At 31.7% G+C, this 23248-nt stretch overlaps 1 protein-coding gene across 2 annotated transcripts; it reads left to right on the top strand.

The window, feature by feature from the left end:
* Window positions 1-2209: 2209 nt before the first annotated feature.
* Window positions 2210-20736, top strand: LOC143079420 (peroxidasin homolog). Of its 2 annotated transcripts, XM_076254753.1 has the most exons (8): window positions 2210-2452; window positions 6219-6365; window positions 11164-11322; window positions 15235-15276; window positions 15832-16119; window positions 16664-16957; window positions 18564-18850; window positions 19995-20736. In XM_076254753.1, the coding sequence occupies exons 1-8, from the start codon at window positions 2251-2253 to the stop codon at window positions 20163-20165; spliced, it is 1590 nt and encodes a 529-aa protein (XP_076110868.1). In that variant the 5' UTR covers window positions 2210-2250; the 3' UTR covers window positions 20166-20736. The 2 variants fall into 2 exon arrangements, with proteins under 2 accessions (XP_076110868.1, XP_076110869.1); XM_076254754.1 differs by lacking the exon at window positions 6219-6365 and having other exon boundaries at window positions 2211-2452; window positions 19995-20735.
* Window positions 20737-23248: the final 2512 nt, after the last annotated feature.

The raw sequence follows: 23248 nt of genomic DNA, 5'->3' as shown, positions 1-23248 counted from the left end.
ATAAAAAAAAAAAAAAAAAAAAAAAAAAAAAAAAAAAAAAACACATATTGTTTTGTAGGGGTACGCCATTTTTGCCGAAATAAATGTACTCATTTTGATATAACCGAAATTCAGTGGTCTTTTTTGTATTCTTGTCTTTCATTTTTGCTAATCTGCTTTGTAAATATGCCTGTTTGTGCTTCTTTGTTACATATTTGTTTATTTTTATAGTGATTCAGATTATAACACAATGTTGCATTGACTACTGTACCCTTATTTTGGACATTTTTACCTTTTATGTTTGTTTTGTTTAATCATCGTGGTCAATATAATGGAATTTGATGCGACTGTCATACAAGTTATAGGTTAAGCTAGCTTTAAAACCAGGTTTAATTCACATTTTTCTGCATAAGAAAATACCTGTACAACGCCAGGAAAATGACAGTTTTTATCCATTCGTTTGATGTGTTTCAGCCTTTGAATTTGCCATTTGATTAGGGACTTTCCGTTGTACCCCCTGTACAAGTAAATCTTGGTTTTATACCAGTTCAGTAAAGTTACAATTGAAAGTTAATTAGCAACAATGCTATATATTATCTTTCATTTAATTTTTCAAGGAAAATTTCAGTGTTCCGATTAATTATCGCCGTGATTATTTTTAAAAATATAAAAGATTTAACTAATAATTGATTTATGAATATTTCTGGGTGAAAAATGTAATGCAACAAATAAAATGTGTCAAAATATACAGAGCAATTTATAGTACCTGTCAGATTTATATTATAGATTAAATCGAATCGGTAATTGTCAAATAACTATGAAATGACGTTCTAATACATCTAATTTATATAAATTTTTATATTTGCCATATAACTTTATCAAGCTTATAGTTTCCTTAATTATCCTTGAAATTGAAGCGGCAGGACTTTCAATATTTTCTCTCTGTAAAAGGTTGTACAATGCTTTGAGAAAAAATAAGAGCTGCTGAACAAATGCCTCCTATACTTTGAACATTTCGAAATTCTAAGCACTTTCTACATGAAATCATCAACTGCGGAAAATTAAAAACTTCCGCAATTTTGCCCCATGATTAGGTTAATGTGGAAAACTTTAACATTTTGTATGGATATATAATAAGATTTTGTTTATTAACAACAATGAATAAGCAGCAAACAAATATTTTGGTTTTATATATCAGCGTATCATGAGACATTAAACTTGAAGCTTTATTTATAGTCTGTTTAAGAAAACACGGACATGAGCTCTAATGAGCTTTCAAAATCTAAAAGCAAATTATACAATTACAGTACGTGAAAGTGTATATATTAAAACACGAACACATACAATCAAACAAAGAATTTCAAAGCAAGATATTATTATTATTATATGCTAAAAAAACTTTTGATGTAGTGATGAAGATAAATAATGAAAACAAGCAGTTAAGTACACATTTGCATATATATCCAATTATGATGGGTCTTTTGTGTATCGACGATACGCGTGTCTTGCAAACACAACAATAAGCCTCGTATCTTTGATGAGTTACTTCCCAAAAAACCTGGATCAATGCCACTGCTGTTTTTCTCTCCAAGTGGGTCACCAGCCGAGTAGGTAGCACTCGTGCTTTGGCATAAATTATCATTGATATGGTTATAATCATGAATCAACTTTTGAACTCTGAATTTTTCAGAATGATAGGGATTGCCTATCCCAAGAATAGATGAAGTTTCGAAAACGTTTACGAATATATGATCCTCAGTGCTCCTCAACTTTGTTGTTGGTGTTTTTGCTTCCAGAGTCACTGATGAGTCTTTTAAAGATGTAAAACATAATTATTAGCCTGTTTTCTCTTATGAATCTTTCTATTTTTCCCGATCACAAATTAATATAATGTTAGTTTTCTAGATTAATTCACACGGAATCATAATTATGCATCCACCGATACAGTCACTGAAGGAGAAACCAACTCTTAGGAAAATGACGCATTGAAGTTTAAAGTTTCACTTCTCTTTAACTATAGCTGAATTTTTAAAAAATCATATTTTTATTGTCAACTCAAATTACATTTTAAATGCCACTTCTATTGTTAATCACAACACACAAAAAACATGCATTCAAATGATAAGTTGTATAATCAATTTGATACGTGATCATTGATTAGGTATAAGCATTTAATCTTTTCAAAAAATCTGTGTTACATTTATTCAATATAGGGATGACACTTGTTTATATATGTGTTGTTAAGGAAGTGAAATATTCGTGATTTTGCTGATGATCATGGGCTCAATGAAATGGGTTTCAATTTTAGTTCTATTAACATCTTGTTTAATTGAGATTGGTCTCTTATGTGGTCTGTTTACAAATGAATGGATAAAGGAAAAAGAATATCATCTTGGTATAATGCGATATTGCTTCGATACCATAGCTGACACAAGCTGTCACAAAGTTACGGATATACTCTCGGATCTCAAAGGTAATCTCAACAAAAGAGTTTGGAAAGTAGATTTCTAGAATTTCTGAATTATGACAAAGTTAAAAGCCTTTTCTTATGTATTGGTACTATGTAGTATGAATTGCAAGAAGTAAACCTTCATAATTGCGCAGTACTAGGATTACACATTTTTTTGTTAATTATAGATACTATTTTCTGTCAAAACGGGAGTACAATTTGTTGTCAAAATGGGAGTAAAATTGGTTGTCAAAATGGGAGTAAAATATGTTGTCAAAATGGGAGTCAAAATATCTTACAGAATTCGTAATATTAAAATTCTAATTGAAAAACAAAACAATATATATATAGGATGTTTTAGATAAATAACGTGCTATTCGTGTTTGATCCTTTTTACCGCTATGCAAGCTCAACTTTCTATACTGCAGTTTCACACAATGTTATAAAACACAGATCATTCGAAAAAAATTGCTGCAATTCGAATGATGCCTTATGATGACGATAGTTATGTTATATTTACTCTCGAGAAATATGACAAGATGTTTAAAGCTGTAAATTTTTCGATGACAGCATAATTTATCAACATGTTTTAGGTATTCCTATGGCCAACACTTGTGCTAATTGAATATCATACTAGTCCTGAACTGCTATATTTTTTAAAAACTCGGTGAAGATCTAATAGAAACTATCGTAATTCTATTATACTGTTTTTTTTTGTACTGTCCTTAACTAATTTTAGATATTCGTTGTTATTCTGTGGTAAACATGTGGAAATGTACTATTTATCGATATATTTCTGTCCTGAGTGTTATTACATTTGTTTGTACTGTATTCCTGTCACGTAAATAATGTTGTCATATAAGGTATATTTATTAACATTGCCATAGCTCGAGGTTTAGTTAGCCATACAACAAGGTTCAACCCACCATTTTTTCTTAAAATGCCATGTACCAAGTTAATAATATGGCAGTTGTTATCTAATAGTTCGTTTCTATGTATGTTGTATTGTCGTGTTTTTTGTTGCACTTTAATGTTTCTGTTGTTTCGTTGTTTTCCTTTTATAGTTGAAATATTTCCTCTCAATCAATTTATGACTTTTTTGAACAGCGGTATACTACTGTTATCTTTATTTAGTATCACTTATCGCAATCTTGTTGATATTCCTGCTTTAAATAACCAAATGTTTTTTTTAAATATACTGTCTGTTAAAAAGTGATATTTTTGCTATACCTTATATAAATCGCAAATTAATTTCGAAGGATATGTTGGTTATGGAGCTTGTAAATTAACATTGCACGCTCAAAAACATGTTTAACCTCGTCCCATTCTTTGTGTGCCTATCTAAAGCCAATAATCTTTGTCCATTTAATGTAGTTGGTGGCTGATGTTCGCTCATTATTGAAGTATATATATATATATATATATATATATATATATATATATATATATATATGTTTTCAGCGGTTGGGTTTTCCTTTGAATAAGTTGACCTTTGGGCTTTGCGTTGCTTTTTAAAAGAAACAAGGTTTAGACGTGTTTAACTATGGACTATAGTTTTGTGATTATAACTTGAAGATGGTGGTTTTCTTCTATTCTGCTGTCATATTCATTTGACTGCTCGTCTTCTCTCATCTCTAAACAACTGTCACTCTCTGTCTCTGTCTTTAGATGGTTCCGAACTTTTCCTGTTGATTCGACCCTTTATCATTACATCCTATGATTGGCGGGTCTGTAGAGGTGGCCAAACCTCTAATCATCAGCACTTGGCTTCCAGGTTAACACCTCTCAGCAATGCCATAACCAGCAAGATGAACGTTCTGCTGCTTCCCCTGGCTGTCTAACTTCTTTCACTTTCAATTTTTTCTTTTTCTGTACCAGTTCATTTTGGGGACCTCTTCGCGGTCCGCGTTTACACTATGTCGATTTCTTTGAAAAATAAGAGAGCATGATTTAGATTTTTATGTACATTAAAATAAATTGTCAAACAAATTAGGCAAACAGATTTTAAATACAAAATGTGTTACAAACTGAGATCGGAACACAGAATGTTCAGTTTTAAAAATAAAAATAAAATAAAATTTATGTCAGATTCTAAAGACACAATACCGAAAGTAAATCATTGTTTATATTTCTGTGAAAAGAAACCACTCAAACTAAGAAACAGAAATAAATGTAGGATAAACCGTAACAAAAAATCGCCGGTAGTAAAAGCTGAAAATTGTAAAAGCTGTTTAAAGGTACATCGTTAAAACTTAAATCTGTAAGAATCAGTGAAGCGTATTTTGTAAACAATCAGGAAATATAACTGTATATAAAAAGAAAAAGTCAGTTAAAACCTTTCTGTAAACATACATTTATAAGCAATAAAAATGCTACATATATGGTAAAAGGTTTCTGCCAAAAAATGAATAAAAAAACGACTAAAAAGGCAAGGTATAAAAGTGATATACAAATGTATAGCAACAGCTGTATATTACATATGGAAAATATTTTTAAAACTATGATTAGAAAATGGTACTTACCAGATAAACTGCTCAATCAAATTTTGTTGTTGTTGTTGGTCGTCGTTCTTCCTTTTCTCAACATCCAGGATCTTTGTACCTCTTCTCCACAAACTGCCGCTTGGTTCTTCTATCTGTCTCATCTGATGTAAGTTTGATATAGAAGGAAGTTTATCGTAGACTGAGTAAAGCATGAATGAAATTCTGAATGGTTACATCCTCAATAACTATGCCGTTATGATTTTTCTTTTTGTCAAGTTCCTCTTCATCCATGCTCCCATGATGGCTTAGCTCTACTGCTTTTGCTTTTCTTTGTCCTTTTCTACTTGTCTAATTTTTGACTGCACCATACTGCTATTCTCTTTTTGTGTTGTCTATGGCCAATGTTGGAAATATGTCATTCCGAATTCCTGTCTATCAGTAAACATTCATTCATTTATATATCTTGTACTTGTTTAACCCCATGTTGAATGCCATTCAAAGACCCATAATTGTTTACATGTGTGTCATTTTGGTCATTATAGATAATTGAAGACACAATACATCTCATAATTGTCATACACATAAAATATGTATGCAACAGCAGAAAACAATAATTACAGTTTTAAACTACATTTTGATTTTCATGCTCAAACATTGTGCTACGGCTATGTATTTTATTTTGTCCAAAAGGAGCTGTTCATGTGTTTGCAGTAAAAAAATAATACTTTATTACTTTTAACATTTAATAAACAGGCATGACTGTTGCCTCATTGACAATTATACCACATCTTCTTTTTTATATGAACATAATAATGAATAAAAGAAGGTGTGGGTAAACAGATTGATATTTCAATCATACTTCCCGCCAATAAAAATGCCCTTACAGACAAAAGACATTTGAAATTGACATGCCATCTTCAACACGTGTAAAGAAAATGAGAAAAGCTCTAAACGCTTCCAGACCAGCGTTATTATTGAAAGTAATAAAAGAAGGGATGCTATATGTATTATTCCTCACACAAAAATACACAATAATACCGCTTGTATTTTTTTTATCTTTAATTCTGCAACAATTATTTCCACAAATCATTGTAAGAAGGACAATACAAGCAAATTATCAACCACTGAATGTGTCAAAATATGTTTGCTAACTTGATGAAACAAAATGATGTATGAACTTATATTTGCACGACGGTATAGATAATCGGACATATAAAATAATAAATATAATTGTTACAATAGCCCTCTGAGCAATAGCCTTGTCTTTTTCTATCTGATTATAGTATTTTCATCTTGGTTTCTTTCAGATTGGCTAGATGCGGTGAAATTCCTTTCAATAGTATCATGTGCTTGGTTCGGTACAGTTTTGTTAATGGTTTTGCCGTCTTTATGTTATGAAAAATGTACAGGATCAAAAGCAGTTGTATGTACAAGTATTGTCATTTCTATTTGGTGTAAGTTGTTTGGTGTTCTTATTTTTATTTCTCCACCGATGTTTTATTATATGAAACAATCAACGCTTCTTCTTATCACAATACGTCACCATTTCAGAGAAGTAAATACATTAAATTTTGTTTCATAAGAATCCGTACGTTGGCTGAAACATTGAAAGACATTCCAAAATGTGATGAAAAAATGTAGCCTTCATGAAAGCACGAGAAATTTAATACAGTGGAATACTGTTTGAACCACGAGTTCAAATCTTTAGTTATTTACAGTTTTATGTAGGATTTGTATGCAGAAAATCAAATATCCACGAAAATGCAAGCTTCCTCAATCTACAAAAATTGATACCGACGAAAATAAATGAATTCGCAATATATTTCGTAATTTCACGCTTGTAGCATAAGAAGGTATTATCAGAATTATTTCCTTCTTTTTGTAATTTTAAAGTGTTTGACACCCTAATTGAATTACGAAACAGAAGCAGTCAATTATTGCATATACAAATGAAAAAAAACCATATGATTTGATTTTCGTGATTGCACAACGTATTTCTAGAAAAAAAACTCAGTTTTGTACGCTTGTCACCTAAAGTTAGAAAACAAAACCTAAAAACTTTTTTGAAAACATAAAAAAACAAAAGGGAATTAAAATGTGTCTCAGGTAAACCTTTAGCACAAATAAATTAATATTAATATATCTCAGTAACTGGAAATCTACAAACAGAATATATCATTCTAATTGTGATAGTATCAAAATTACAATCGAAAAAAAAGTATTTAAAAAAATGAATTGTTCTCTAAACTATAAATTAAACAAGGATATGTAGGTGTTATTAAAACAAAATGTATTACCTCTAAAATTTTAAGGATCACATATAAAAAAATGGGTTTGATTGCAAATGAGATAACTCTTCATAACAGACCAAATGACACAGAAATAAACATCGTACTGCCTTCAACGATAAGCAAAACCTATATCGCATAGTTAGAAACAAAATACCCCGAAATGACAGATTTAAACCAGTTTAAATGAGGAAACTAACGGCCTAATTAACGTACAAAAATAAATGTATCACAGCATCAAACGACCAACCTTGGCTTGGGACAGGCACAAACAAACAGAATATGGCGAGATTAAACATATTAGCGGGATCCCAACCATCCGCTAACCTGTGATAGATAAAATGCGTTGTGTATAGATCGTGTTTATTCTAACGTCTAGCCATTGCTATATAAGTAACGTCATAAATACATAAGTCAGGTAGCAACGTTAACATGTATGTATTCGCGCTAAATTCCCGACATTCTCGGGGCCGGCAAAAGTTAAAATATGAAATTGTTAATTACTTTAAATGTCAATCGAATAGATATTACTGCAAACTAAATAATGAATTGTCTTTCTAAAACAAATTCAAATAATTCACTTATTTAATTTTCACTTTTAACGAAGTCTATCACTTTTGGGTAGTCCATTTCTTGATGTTCTCTCGAGCTCGGACAGATGCCTCTCGTTTTGGTAGAACTCTTGTCAATCTCTCTGTTGAATTCGAAGTATCATCATTTTTCTCATCTAAATTGTTAATGTTTGTTCAGATTTCGAGCGGGTACAGTTTTACTCTAGGACGTGAAGTACGTCCTGCACTAGTTCGTATTATAACTGCTCGTGTAAAACCATCGTTTCCGGTGATCAATTCTTCAACAACGGCAATGTTCCATCGGTTTTTCGGTAATTTATCATCTTGGACTTGCACTACATCTCCAACTTGAATAGTTTGTAAATTGTTTCCTGTTTGGCGATGAAACTCCCTTAGCGTCGTTATATACTCGGATTTTCACCGGTTCCAAAAATTCTCCATTAAACTCGACTGTTTATTCAAATGTTTATGCAATTCTTGTTTTCCACTATTCACGGCAATGTACTCAATATTCGGTTGTGGATACGGCGTTAAAGTTATTCTTCTTCTGTACAGTAAGTGTGACGGAGTTAACGGCTCCTCGTCTTCAATATCCGGTGATACGTAGGTCAATGGTCTATCATTAATAATGGCTTCTATTTCTGTCAGAATTGTTTGAAGTGTATCCATGGTAACGTAAGATCTGCCTAATGTTTTCCTCAAACAAGTTTTTGTAATTCTTATAAAGCGTTCCCACAATCCACCATACCAGGGCGCTCTTTTCGGTATAAATCTCCAATTTGTTCCGTATGGTGATAACGTATCGTTTAACGATGGTGATTCGGTTAATTTCTTCAATGTTTCCGAGGCGGCTAAATATGTCGAGGCGTTATCCGAAATCATGGTGTGTGGTCTAGCTTTACGACTCGCAAATCTTCTAAAGGCTTGTAAAAGTGATTTTTCTGTTAAGTCCGGTACAACTTCCAGGTGTACGGCTCTCATTGAAGCACAAGTAAATAAACATATAAAAACCTTGTTTTCAGTATCATGCGTATCTCGAACGTACAGCCTCCTGTAAAGTCGACGCCGGTAATTGTAAAAGGCGGCGCTTCCAGTAATCGAAATTTTGGGAGTGGCGGCGGATCAGGTGCTGTATATGGTTTACTGATGATTTTTTCGACAAATTACGCAATTTCGCAAAATTCCTCTTACGTATTGGCGAATTCTGGGTATCCAGTAAGTTTGTCGTATCTGAGTCACTGTTGATAAAACTCCTGAATGTTTCATGTACTTTTGTATATCAAGAGCAACTAATTTCGTAAAAGGATGACTTCTAGGTAACAAATAAGGACATTTCGTATTTTCACAAACAGGTGCGTTATGAATTCTGCGTGTCACAGTTTACAAGAATACACTATGGTTTAACGAATTTTTTGAATTTTTTAAATAACTTTGTAACTTGCCCTTTGTGTTCTTTACGTACCGCTTTTAACTTTGATTTCATTGTTTCCGACAGTCACGGCACCATTAATGTTGTGTAAAGTAGATAAAATGCGTTGTGTATAGATCGTGTTTATTCTAACGTCTAGCCATTGCTATATAAGTAACGTCATAAATACATAAGTCAGGTAGCAACGTTAACATGTATATATTCGCGCTAAATTCCCGACAGACAGTGGTGTAACAATACAACATGAGAACCAACTATAAAAATCAATTGTAAAAGGATTACCAAAGCACACGGATGATGATAGAAATGTAGAAATACATCTAATAAAACACAGAGTGGACGTAGAAGGGTACTTGTTCATCCAAACAACAAAACGACACAAATTACAAAAAGCAAAGCAAAAACGTCATGCATCTAATGTTGAATAGTCAATCAGTACACATCGAACAGTCAGAGAACAAGAATGTGTCCATAGTACACGTATGCCCCATTGGCATTATCATTTTCTCTGCTCACTTGACCGTGAAATTGCGGTATAAACTCTAATTTGGCATTACAATTAAAAAGATCATAGGGATCATGTCTACTATGTTTCAAGTTGACTTGATTTTAACTTCATGAAAATTCCTTGACCAAAACATTTAAAGCTGAAGTGGGACAAACGGATGAACGGATGAACGAACGAACAGACCAGAACACAAAATGCCCCTCTACTACTACTTTTAAAGTTTAAAAAACACGTCACAACAGACACGGGCATAGCGAACGAGTTGTGAAATATATAAGCCGTTAGATGGTTCCAAATGAAACATCACCATTCAAAAAAGGAAAATAAACAATAGGGAACGAAAAATCGATTTTCAGAAAGTAAAGGTCTTCACCAATAAATCTATGTTCTGACAGTTTGACATGTAGAAAGTAAATAAAACATTGGATTGTTTTGGTTACATTGTATGCAATGACAAAAAGAATATTCCTACCAGTGATTAACATTAAAAGTAATTGGACTGGCATGTTTCATTGAATATGATTGTTGTTGTTCTGTGGTTTCCATGTTGTGTCGACAATTATATTACTTGTTAGTGTGTTTTTCTGTTAATGGTGACTGTGTTTGTGCTGTTTTTCTGTCAAGTAGTATTTAGTGATACTTTTTACATTATCATAAAGCAGGAGGTTTGGCATGACATAAACGCAGGTTCAACCCATCATTCCTTTTTCGTTAAGTGTCCTGTATCATGTCAGGATATTGCAGTTGTTATCAAATATATCGTTTCTGTGTGTGTTGATGTTTGTTGTTGTTGCACTTTGGAGTTCCAGTTGTTCCTTTGGTTCACTCTTATAATTGATGTGTTTCACTCAGTTTTGGTTCGTAACTGGTATACTACTGTTAGCTATATAAGTTAACCGGAAAAACAGAGAGAATTTTTGATTTATTTACTTCCGGTGATGGTTATTTTAATATATGCAACGAAACGCCATATGATGTGTTTTTATAGGACTGGAAAAAAAGTTTACTCATGCTAAGTATTTATTTGTTTGAAACCAAGATAAATTCAGTTTAATGTTCGGAAATGTGGCAATTTGACAGACTATTAGGGGGAAATCAATTGTTGTATTACTCGTAAAAGTTCAAAAAATCAATCAGATAACGAAGTGTTTTGATTAGCAAATTTAACTAATTGACACTGGAAATGTATATATGAACAGTTTGGTAGGTACGAACATATAGCCATGTCACCAGTACTCTATGATCCTGGAGAAGACATTTTCGCGAGAGTAAGCTTGGTACCTGTCCATCTGAAAACGTAAAACATATTGACGTCCCTTCTGCGTTTTCGTGAAAGTTTTACTGGTATTCAATTATTAACCTCGTGCAAAACATGTTTATGACGTATTTCATTTACTCTTATTTTCATTCGACCGTAAAGGATAGATTTATTCATAAATATTTTGTATGTTTCAGGCGGTTTACAAAGTGCAGTAGTGATAATATTCATAACACAAATTGTTGGAAGTCTTTCTACAAGTGCCTGTGGTTTTGGTTGGTCGTTATATGTTGTAATAGCTGTACTTGGTCTATCATTGATAATATTAATTACACAAATGATTAGTGGCTGTTGTTGTGAGTATGAATATGAATGTTTATATTTATATGTCAGGGGCATATTTGTTAACCTTTGTCAACAAAGCGAGTTATTTAGTGTGCACCACATTTTTTATTTTATTTCTTCATAGACAGAAAAAAATATTACAGTCATTCCTTAAATAATCTTAATAACTGTAAGACAAAGAATTATATCAACAAAGAAAAACATAAAGGCATAAAGACAAAACAGTAAAGCAAACACGAAAAACAAAAATCTACCAAACACAATAAATCAATAACGGAGTATATAACATGTATAAGTACGGAGACACGTCAAATAGATATTACCAAAAATGACTAAACAATAAAAGTATTATTTGACAAAGACAACTAAAAATACACTATAACAAGTAATTTGAATAATACAACGTCAATTAAAAGAATATAAAATTCAAGACCATCGTGTATTATTTGTATAGTTAAAACGGAAGATTTACAAACAAGGTCTTGGTATTGACCGATGAACGTTTTTTTTTCTTCTATTAAGACACTGGTGATGTTTTAAATATAAATATGAGAAGATGTGGCATGAATGTCAATGACAAAATCTCCATTCAAGTCACAATTTGTAAAAGTAAACCGTTATAGGTCAAAGTACTGTCTTCAAAAAGTAAACATGGATTACACCGACAGCTAGCTATAATGGTTCCAAAAATGACTAGTGTACGACCATTCAAACAGAAAAGCCATCGGTCTAGTTTATATGAAAAAACAAAAAAACACTTATTAACCACATACACAAACGACAACCACCAAACATCAGATTCCTTTTGACAGGTGCATACAAATTTAGCGGGTTTCCAACCTATACCCTTACCTGAAAAAAGTGTAACCTCACAAATTAGAAAGACGCACTATAAACTATCAATTGAAATAGTTTAACTCAATCTGTACCCATATAAACACAAACAAGTGAACATACCCTGAACGAATAAATTTGATCTATAACACTATGAAATACGAAATCAATAAAATAAAGGTAGATATGTTGAACAATATCAGTAAGAAAACCATCACATTGAACCAAATGCCGCCAAATAAAATAATGCACACAGGTAAATGAAAATAGATTTGTTGTTAGACATATTACTCAATTTATTTCACTTGACTGGGCGGAGTTTAACCGGTTCGCTCATAATAAACCAGTCCATCTATAGATAGGTGTTTTAGAATAAACTCATCAATGAAGTGTCCAGTTATTCTTTTGTAAATTCCATTGATGACACTGATAGGTGATTATAAATCAGTGATAATTATAACGGCAAACATCTTTAAATGAACTGTCCTTATGCAAATTAAAACGCAAGATCCGCCCGATCAGTTGAAATAACATTGGTAATACAGTACTGAAATACGGGAATATTTTTATAAGATAAAAAAAGTTGTTCATAGTACGAGAAGAAAAGATAAGATTTAAAGTCATACCAAATACTAATCAAAGCTGTTCTTTATAAGAAATAGACAAATTAGAACTAAAGCTTAATAGGTAAACATTAAATAACAAAAAGGTGTTACAAATTGTATCAACAGTTTAAATTAACAAAACGCTACGCCAAAACAATGAACATTAAAACAAATCATGCATCAGAAACTACAATCAACTAAAACACATTCCAGGGATTAAACATTTTTACGTCATGGACTGTCAAAAAAGACATGACTTGTGCAATGCAATGCAAGAAATAGAAGTATCGACAGGTAGTAGGATAATTAGAGGTTGACCTTTTTGTAGATAAGTGTACTGTAATACATAAAGTAATCTCTATATAAATAAACGTTGATTTGTATTTAAACATCCCCCCCCCCCAGAAAAATCTGAGCTGAGCAGCTGAAAGCTCTTGCAAGCTCGTGATTGCCGAAAGAGTTCGAATAACATTAACGGTACCAGATACTGTATATTCCACATTCATGTTAGGTTGGTATATTGCTACAAAAAGAGGAGGGAATTGATAATTTAAAATCAAAGTCGTCTCGTTTGTCAAATTCGAGGTATAAGTATTAAAATTAGGCAGTGAAAGCCGTGTCTGTTGTTTCTTTAATTCTGGTTCTGGGGGATCTAGATGGAACCCATTAAAAAAAGTTTGAATTGTTGACAGAAAGAACATCATCAATATATCTGAAATTAAATCATCTGGCTTCTTTGATCTCGTTGTGTTAAATAAGTGTCTGACGAAACTCCCGACTTATTTGAAAATAAGAAGAGATCGGCAAGAAGAAATAGAACGAAATATCCCTGTGATTTTATCGTTGAGAAAGTTTTTCATTTATATCTAAGTATGATTTTTTAATAAAAAATAGATTGATTTACTGAAAAAAATCTTAATGTATAAACTTAAAATAAAAACGTAAGGAATATAATTTGTGATTTATATGAACACAGCAGCAACACAAAATCAAAATTGTTGACAGTTGTCAGAATTAAAAGATTAGATATTCAATCTTATTCAGATTGATAACACAAGTTTCTTAAAACAACTACAAACATGATTATTTTCATCTGCTATGATATTGTTCTTGAAGATATAAAAAAAACGTAATGACAAGTGACATGACTTCATCACATAGACAAGTTGTTTTATAAAATAGAAGTTAATGCAACATTTGAAACGCAAACACCGTTTCAGCCATTCATTTCTGCTATACATAGTACATAAAGTAGTTTGGATTTTGTAAGTGGTTTTTGAACGTCATACAAGTTCTTCTCATCGGATTTTGTCTAATGCTTAGTCCGTTGCTGTGTGTGTTACATTTTAATGTTGTGTCGTTGTTCTCCTCTAATATTTAATGCGGTTCTCTCAGTTTTAGTTTGTTACCCTGATTCTGTTTTTTGTCCATAGATTTATGAGTTTTGAACAGCGGTATAGTATTACTACTGTTGCCTTTCTTTTATAACGTGACAAAATATATATTGAAGATGATTATATCATCTTGCAATTGTGTACTTATACCTGTATGGTGCATCTTCGCTAGCCAAGGGTTACGATCCACTCTCGCTCTCTTCACCGTTGGCGGATTGAGCCAACATTTGTGAAAGCAATGTTGCGCCATCTGTCGGAAGATTTAAGTCACGCCAATTCCGAATACATTATTCCTGACCAATGATAGCACTTGAACTCTTCAATTTGGAGGTAAAAACACGGTAGTGTCTATAGATTCTACACACTTGTTAAAGCCGGAAACGAAAATATACGTCAACATTGATGCATTTGTGCATGAAACATAAACTGGAACTTTTATTAGTTGATCAAAAACATTCAAGTTGTCACTAAATATAGTCGTATGTTTAGGGATGTAAGGATTTGTTGCACAATAAACACGTGGCAATTGTTTACAAACACTTTCTACATTTACACGTGATCATGTTAAAGGCTCTTTTTGATTGGATGCAGCGAGTTTCGACTGCAACCAATAAAAATCCTTACCCTGTGTCTCCGAAATTTTATCTCAATCCGCTAAGGGTGAAGAGAGCGGGAGTGGATCGTAACCCTTGGCTAGCGAAGATGGTATGGTGTTGCCTATTGTTTTCATTTACAGTTTCTGATCAGTTCTTTACATTCAATATTTTAGATAAACCAACATTCATGAAATGTGAAAATTAATGTTCCTTCAAGATGGAAAACGTAAGCAAGACTAGCTGGGCTAGGTAGGAAACCCGTTAATGTGGATACGATGATTTGTTCTAGAAAACAACAAACTATTTTTTTATCCATGTAGTAGTTTTAAAATTGTATTGTCATTTGACGAGTAAGAAGCAGGACATTTTCTACAGGTTCAAATTTTCTAGATGGTTGAAAATAGACATTTTATTTATCAACAATTGTAATTTACACACATGTTTATGTCTACCCGATACAGATTAAATCTTCATTTCTTCTCATTATGTTCAAGGTCAAGATGGTTGTTGTGCAACGGTTGGTGTAGCAAGTGGAGGTAAGACATTGGCGTATTTAAAGTGGCTTTTCTTTTTTTACATAAATGCATTTGCGAGAAAATTTTCTCCGGTATTTTTTTTTTTTACCATTCACATTAATATACATACACATTGTAATGTAGAAATAGGATGCATGCAACAAAAATAGATCGTATAATGTTAACGGTCACACAATGGTGACAATAAACAGAACTTGATACACAGAGGTCAGGATATCTGTTGCAAAATATTGCTCCGATACGGGTTTTTTTTCTGAAATTTACTGTTTATTGAAATGTATGTTAGTTTTCTTTCCCGTACAAATATAGTCTTAGTCCATTTGGTATCACTTTAAGAAAATCTAGTTTTTTCAATGGTCTTCAACTTATTTGATAAATTATAAGCTTGGAATAATTGATGAGTGTTTAGCACCACTGTTGAATCTTTATGTATTGTAGTTTGACAGATATCTTTTTACAAAACAATAAATTCCTTCTTTAGAAAGAAAATATCGAATTTTCAGTTCTATTTGGAAAGACTGTTCAAAAACTTAACACACTTTTTTCCATTGTTAGCTTTGCAATTTAGGCAACCTCCGGACGATACATCGGTAAAGGTAGGCGAGAATGTTTTGATTACTGTATTAGTAGACAATGCAAACAAGGTCAGTTGGTTTAAAGGAGCAGTACGAATCATTAGTTATTCTACATCTCATTCGGAAGAATTCGATAAAAACAAAGGAGTAGCTACTTTAGCAATTACAAATGCTAGGTTCCAAGATGATGGTGAATACACGTGTACAGCAGAAAAGTATGGAATATCCAAAACAGAACAACGCAAATTTCGATTGCACGTTTTACCAGGTATTCTTCAAAATAAAACAAAGTGGTTGTTTTTAATAACATTATAGGGAAGTACAAGCAAACACAGGGACGCATTAAAAAAAAGGTTTATAAATACAGCAGTTTTATGCTTAATTCCTGCTTCTATTCTTAACTTTTAGGAAAACATAACGGTTTCTGGGCTAAAACACGACTCAATTGAATAGATGTTATATTAACAGTATCATAATATTTATCTAGTAGTCAACAATAGAAAAGTGTCATCGCCATATGTTAAGCTCTAAGTCTATATAGGTTGTGTAGGCATTCAATGTAAATAATCACAGACCCTCTATTGAAAACAAACTCCCAAATTATAAATATATAAAAAAAAAACGAAATGTAGCAATAGACGACATTGTGCGGTTAAATAACCCTGCAGACGGAATAAATAATTGTTATCTCTAAATGTCGGTTAGAAAATAGAATTCTACATTTAGAAATGCATTTCAGAAAGGCTGTAAGACTAAAAATAAAAAAATATAGAAATTTAACGATTTTGTTGTTCGACTTATTATATTTACAGTTAAACCAGAATTCAAACAAGAATTAGTAGACACGAGTGTTAACATCGACGACCAATTACAGCTAGAAGCTAAAGTTCTGCAAGCAGAATCGATTACATGGCAGCACGATGGCATAGACATTTCTCATTTAAAAGGAAAAAGAAAGATATTGTTCAGGCATGGAAAAGCTACATTGAAAATTTGCAATGCTACTTTAAATGATGCAGGAGAATACATTTGCAAGGCGATATCAAAGGGGGCAACACAAAATGAAGTTGAAACAACGAGTATCTGTCATGTAACTGTTCATGACGGTAATGTAACAAATAAGTACAAGAATAGTAACATTAATTTTCATTCCTTGCCAACGCTTAACGAACATTAATAACATTTTTCTCCTATCTCAGCTCCAAGGTTACTTATATTTTTCATAGCGTTTTACTAGACCAGGACTCTATTTCCTTCTTTATACAATCTCGTATAGACACCAATAACCAATAGTGCATTTACTTGATATATCAACGATATAGAGATGAGGCTAAAAAACGGGAAAATGCCTCGCTCTGCCGAGCTTTTTCCCCGTTTCGGGCCGGATCCTTATATCGTTGATATGTCAAGTCAATGCACTATCGTTGTCTTTATACTGCAATCTAAAAAAACATTTTCAATTATTGTTTAATGTGTTAATGTTATTTATTCGATTTAAATATTGGGGAAAATCCCCCTGTAAAAAGGCCTCATGTCATGTAGGCGGAGAAATATACAACACAATGAAATGTACATTACCTGTTGAAACCCACAATCGAAAGTGAACGAATTTGTTTGAGTATTGACTAAAATATCAACAATAAGTATAAAACATAATGATTCATAGGTTGCAAACAAACAATATTAACAAGTGAAATATGTTTTTCCAAGAATTATATAAGAAACAAGTTTAATCGTTCCATGCATCGTTTTATACATTGGAAACAAGAACAGGCTGCAGAGGTCGTCTGAATAATTAAATATTATTTCGGCAATTTCTATTTAAATATTCATGAGGAAATAATTATATCGGGTCAGTGACTGTATATGACAAAGAAATATAGTCAACGCATTTTAACTGGTCAAATAGAACGAGTGAAGTATAAAATGTGATATTTCCTCTGAGTGTTTGTTTTCCACGAACAACATAACTAGTGTCACTAGAGGGTTACGAACTACCTACTATTTTGGCACATCTCTGAATTTTGATGTGTTCTTGCTGCTAAATTCGTAGCTTTCTGCATAGTGTTTTTATTTCATAGATTTTGTTATGTTTGTATCAGTGGTAAAGGTTCTCAATTTTAAACTGCAGTAAATTCTGTTAATCGTTAATATTGCTTCAGCGTCACTTACATTGCTTACAAGTTATTTTTTAATGAATATAGATATGACTTAAATGTGTATGTCTATAAAATGTATTTGCTATTTTGAAAAGTCATGCATTTCTCAAACTTTTTTTCAAAAGTTTTACACATAATCTTTTTTATGTGTAATTGTTTTACTGATTGACATTTTTTAATATGGGAAACATGCCTTATTTATTACGTTTATTTGTTTTGAACCAACATTCAGTAAATGTATGTTTCTGTAGATCGGCAGTTTGTAAATGTTGTCTTCATTTTAGAAATTTTCTTATTCTCGCTTAGCTGATTTGTCCAGCACTTTCAAACTGATATTTTAACTCTCTATTGTATAATTTAAGAGGATTCAATGCTCACACGCATATTTAAGCCAGTTAAATGTGTATATGTTCATTCAAATCAGGAACCTGTGCTTAAACAGCGATATACTTAATCATAAAATGGATTTCAGTGATCTGGTTGTATATGATGAGAGTGAATGTTACGATATCTTTCAAAAGTCACTCAACATGGGGAATTCATTTTATTGCAGCTCTTTGTCCATCATTTGAGGATGTACCAGGAGATCAAAAGATTCGTGTTGGAAGTACGTTTGAAATCGAGGTAAAAGTGAAAGGTTACCCGAGACCTGAATACGTCACATGGTACAAAGGAGAAGATATTATCTTAAAAAGTAGAAGAATAAATATGCAATATTTAAATGGTGTTGCCAAACTGAAGGTGTATGACTCTTGTGCCGATGACTCTGGCCTTTATGAATGTGTTACTGAAAATGAACATGGGAACACCACTTGTCGTATATCGGTCAAAATCGAGTCTGTAAGTTTTACGATTAGGTTTTATGAGTTCGTCATATCGAACTTATTCAGACTTTTCACCTTTTTAAGATTGAGAAATTTGTGAGTAAAACCAACGAGGAAGTTTGTATAAAATGAAATTCAAGGATTCATATTGTTCTTTGTTTGAGTTTTTTTTATTTTCAAAAGAAAATATAACTACTTGTATTAATTGATACATTCTTCTTTTTTTTTCTAAGCACAAACCTATCAACAACAAAAAACAACATGTGTACACGTTTGTAATGGGAACATAATTAAAGACTTCAATCAAAAGATATAGATAATAAACATATCAATAGAATATTGTAACTACCAGCAATTACACAAAAAGAAGGGAAAAATATAACTTTACTGTGGTTAAAGAGTTGTCGCCGTCAATTGGCGATTATATGGATGTAATTGCAGGTTTACAAACTGATATATGTGACAATCGAATCACAATTGGCGATTGAAACTCGTCAATTACAGTATAGTCACTACAACTCCATTGCATTACAAAAGAATATGATACATTAGAAAAAGATAAGAGAGGCGATTGATACCAAACGAGCATTTAAACTTATAAGTCGAAAATAAACGTAAAACGCAACAGCTAAAACAAAAATAGGACAAACAACATAGGAAATTTAAGAATATTCAACATGAACTTTACCAACACCTAGGGGTGCTCTGGAAGGGAAGGTAGATCTGGCTCTAGATGTAGCATCCGACAAACTTGACAAAAGTCTATACATTTGAAATAAATTAGAATTTCACGAAACTCCATGAATTTGATTGGTTCATAGACATAATGGACTAACATCACGTCATACAAATGAAACCATACAACCTTATTGTTTGATTGTTATGTTACCCCAATTGTTTAATTAAGATCAAATTACATAAAACAATGTTACAGTGTTTTTACATTTTCTGGTCCAAGCAATTCAATATGGCGACCCAATCCGTAGTTACGACATGTCAATCGTTGATTTTACTGTAACTTTTAGCAGTAAACTATTAGAGATGATCCGGGATTCTATAAGAAGGGTCGGATTATAAAATTAGAATTGCTTTTGTTGGTTTTATTGATCTTCAAACTTTCAAGAACAAAATTGTTTTTTTTTCTTCTTTATATTTTATAGAGACAAGAAAACGTCGCAGTATGTCCCGTTTGTATGGATAAGCAACCAAATAAGCATCTCCCATGTGGTCATGCAATTTGTGTCGAGTGTATGGAAAGGGTAGGAGGAGTTTGTCCTATTGATCGAGCACCATTTAATATAAGAGAAGCTAGCAATCTTTACCTAAACTGATATTGACTACCTTACATACTATAATGTTTTTATTGTTTGTGAATTCTGACTATTGTTGTTCTGTTTTCACTTGATAAAACGAAAATTAAATGTAAATTACTATCAATACAGACAACAGAGTGAGTGATGCATATTCAGATATGTTAGGAAAATAGGAAAATGGAAAACCATTGTGTAATAAAATTTGGAACATTCAAGTACACGTAAAAAGTGGGTTATACATTTTCTTTTTGTCTCTTGTTAATTGTGTTGGTAAAAAATAACAGCAAAGAGTTTAAGTAAACTTCCTTTTTTATAAAATTATTTAGTGCAGATATTTAGAGCTTCAATTTTGGATCAATTAAAAAATCGGTAATGACATCTTCAGCTTTTTTCTCGAAAAGTTGTCTAATAATAGGTTCAATGTAATGTATAAAGATTTATTATTTATCAATATAATTTTGTACACAAAATAAAGAAGATACAAATCTTTCTTAATAACACTGAATCAACTCATGAATGGCCTTATATTTACTATCTTCATTTATTCTACTTACGTATTTAATATGAAAGCGTATCGAATAGTACGTGCCTCATCAATATCAACAGTAACTAATTTGAACACTTGATGATGTTTAAAGAATATTTTTTTGAAATACTGTTAACAAATCAATGTTTATTTACAAAGAAAGATGATTAATTAAAAATAAGCAATGAAATTTTACAGAAGGAATTATTATATACATGCACCCTTAAAATTTCATATCCGCTCGAGTACCACAGCGAGAAAATGTATGAACAAGAACAATTTGTTTTTAACAATTTAAGTGACACCAGTCCAGTCAGCTATCAACATAATACGTTGAATACTTCAATTACGATACACAACAGCTATGACAAGTTTAGCAAATATTTGAATACATTTTAAACGTTTAGTCGTTCCCTTTACCACCAATCTTGATGGAAGAGTTAAATAAAAGATAACATTCTTGATACAAAACACTTTGAGATGAAATTTGACACAGAATACTAAAGCATACTTCAAGATGGATGAACTACAAAGAAATAATTGGTATATTGATCAAAGTCTCTAATTCCTATCAAACTTCAAAGACAAGTAATTGGCTGAGTAAAATGTCCGGAAAATTCTAGTTTCTAAATTTCTCCTGCGGTTATGTTTCAAGGTTCGAAAATTTAAATGACCAATGGTTTATGAATTTGTCTCAAGGTTAGATAAAGATTATTGCGTTAATCTTTATATCACTTGATATTACATATCAACATGTGTATAGGTGTAACACGATTAGTGTCGCATTTGAAACATGATCTGCTAACCCTTTCGGCGCATCTGAGATCACCAACCGGCTTTTGGTGAGGTTCGTGTTGCAAAATTTCTCAGGAGATTCAAAAGACGAAATAGTTTTGGTCAAAGCATTCTCAAATGTTTTTACAACTGTTGACTACGTTTTTGTAACAATATATTTGAATTAAAAAAGGGGAATAAAAATAAAAATAACAATAAGCATGAGGGAATAGTGTAAATGTGTGGTCAATTCACAAAAAAAAAATAAGTTTAATATAATTAATAATGTTCGTGCTGTATAGTTTAATTGTTCTTGTCATGCAGACATATAAGTGGTTAAACCTTACTGATATTACGATTAAGTGTAATCGTTCTTACCTTGCCTGTGATACAATTTGTTAATGAGACGAAGTGTGAGATAATCGAATCAGAGATAGTTTATAGTTGAACGCTTAACAGTTTTACAACGTAGTTTATTGTCGAACGCTTAACAGTTGACCACGAACTAAAAATATAGACCATATTAGCAATATTGATTGTTACGTGAATAGATTGAATAAACGTGTAACAGACATTTTAGTTATAAAAAACTTTTACAAATTGTGACTTGAATGGAGTGCACTCATACCCCATTTTCTTATATTTATTGTTGCATAAATTTAATAAACGTTTGACAATTATAGTTGAATAAGTTATTTTATGTGATACATTTACATCTTATTTACAACGAAAGTTTGTACATACACAGAAATCAAACCATACATTTTTGATAAAGTTCTGCACACTGCATAAACATGCAAACCAATAGATAAAACTATGTTTACAGTATGGGGCATCGATTTTGAATATGGAATATACATATAAACCATTTTATTTGAAAAAAAAAACCATTTTGATATAAATTCAAAAAAGTTTTGTCTGTTTATTACGTCAAAGAGTTTGAAATTGTTATGTCACTGGTCAGATTCGACATTTATAGATCTTCATTATACTGTGGTATCATTTATTTTCGTGGGTGCCAAATTTCGTCGATTGCAGAAAACTTGCCTTTTCGTTTATATTTGATTTCGTGGTTTTGCAAAAGTCTGCATACCACATGAAAGATAATTTGTAATTCGTTGTAAATTTAAATTCGTTGTTCACCTGTACCCACGAAATCCACAAAAAAATGATATCCAACGAATAATAATCAATCCACATTATAAAGACCATATTTCATATTTCATTATTCATAGTATGTTTGTCCTTCTCCGCTGATAATCCAATGGTTCAAATTAGCTTGTAATTGTAAAACAAGTTTGTATATAATCGCTGATGTTATCATATTTGTATATCTCTATTTTATAAGCTGTGTTACATTTGAAATAAAAGACTATTATTTACATTCAAATAGACATTTAAATATGCATGTTTTGGGAGACAATCTTTTTGTTGAGGGGTGCTATCAAGATTTATTTTGATCACAGTTAGTTACATAAAAGTTTATAAAAATTTGGTATACTATAGATAACATTAATCAATTTCAATGAAAATATTTTGTTAGATTATTTTTTTAATAACATGTCTTATTCTGTAAAAATGGAACTACTGGATGCTTATAATATTAGTTGTGAAAAGTTTAATAAAAGGAAAACTAAAATAGCATAACGAAATAGGAAAGTGAGAACATTTTATGATGTAAATCATACTTTATTTAAATAATTCTATGGTTTTTTTTCGAAGAACTACTGACCTCAATGATCAAGAAATCTAGGCAAAAGTTCACTTTTGACAGCTTATAAATGTGATAAAAAGTAAAATC

This window comes from Mytilus galloprovincialis, chromosome 6 (genome assembly GCF_965363235.1).
Source record: "Mytilus galloprovincialis chromosome 6, xbMytGall1.hap1.1, whole genome shotgun sequence".
Classification (NCBI taxonomy): Eukaryota; Metazoa; Mollusca; class Bivalvia; order Mytilida; family Mytilidae; genus Mytilus; species Mytilus galloprovincialis.
Note: the sequence above shows the minus strand (reverse complement) of the source record. Positions and strands in the feature narration are given on the sequence as shown.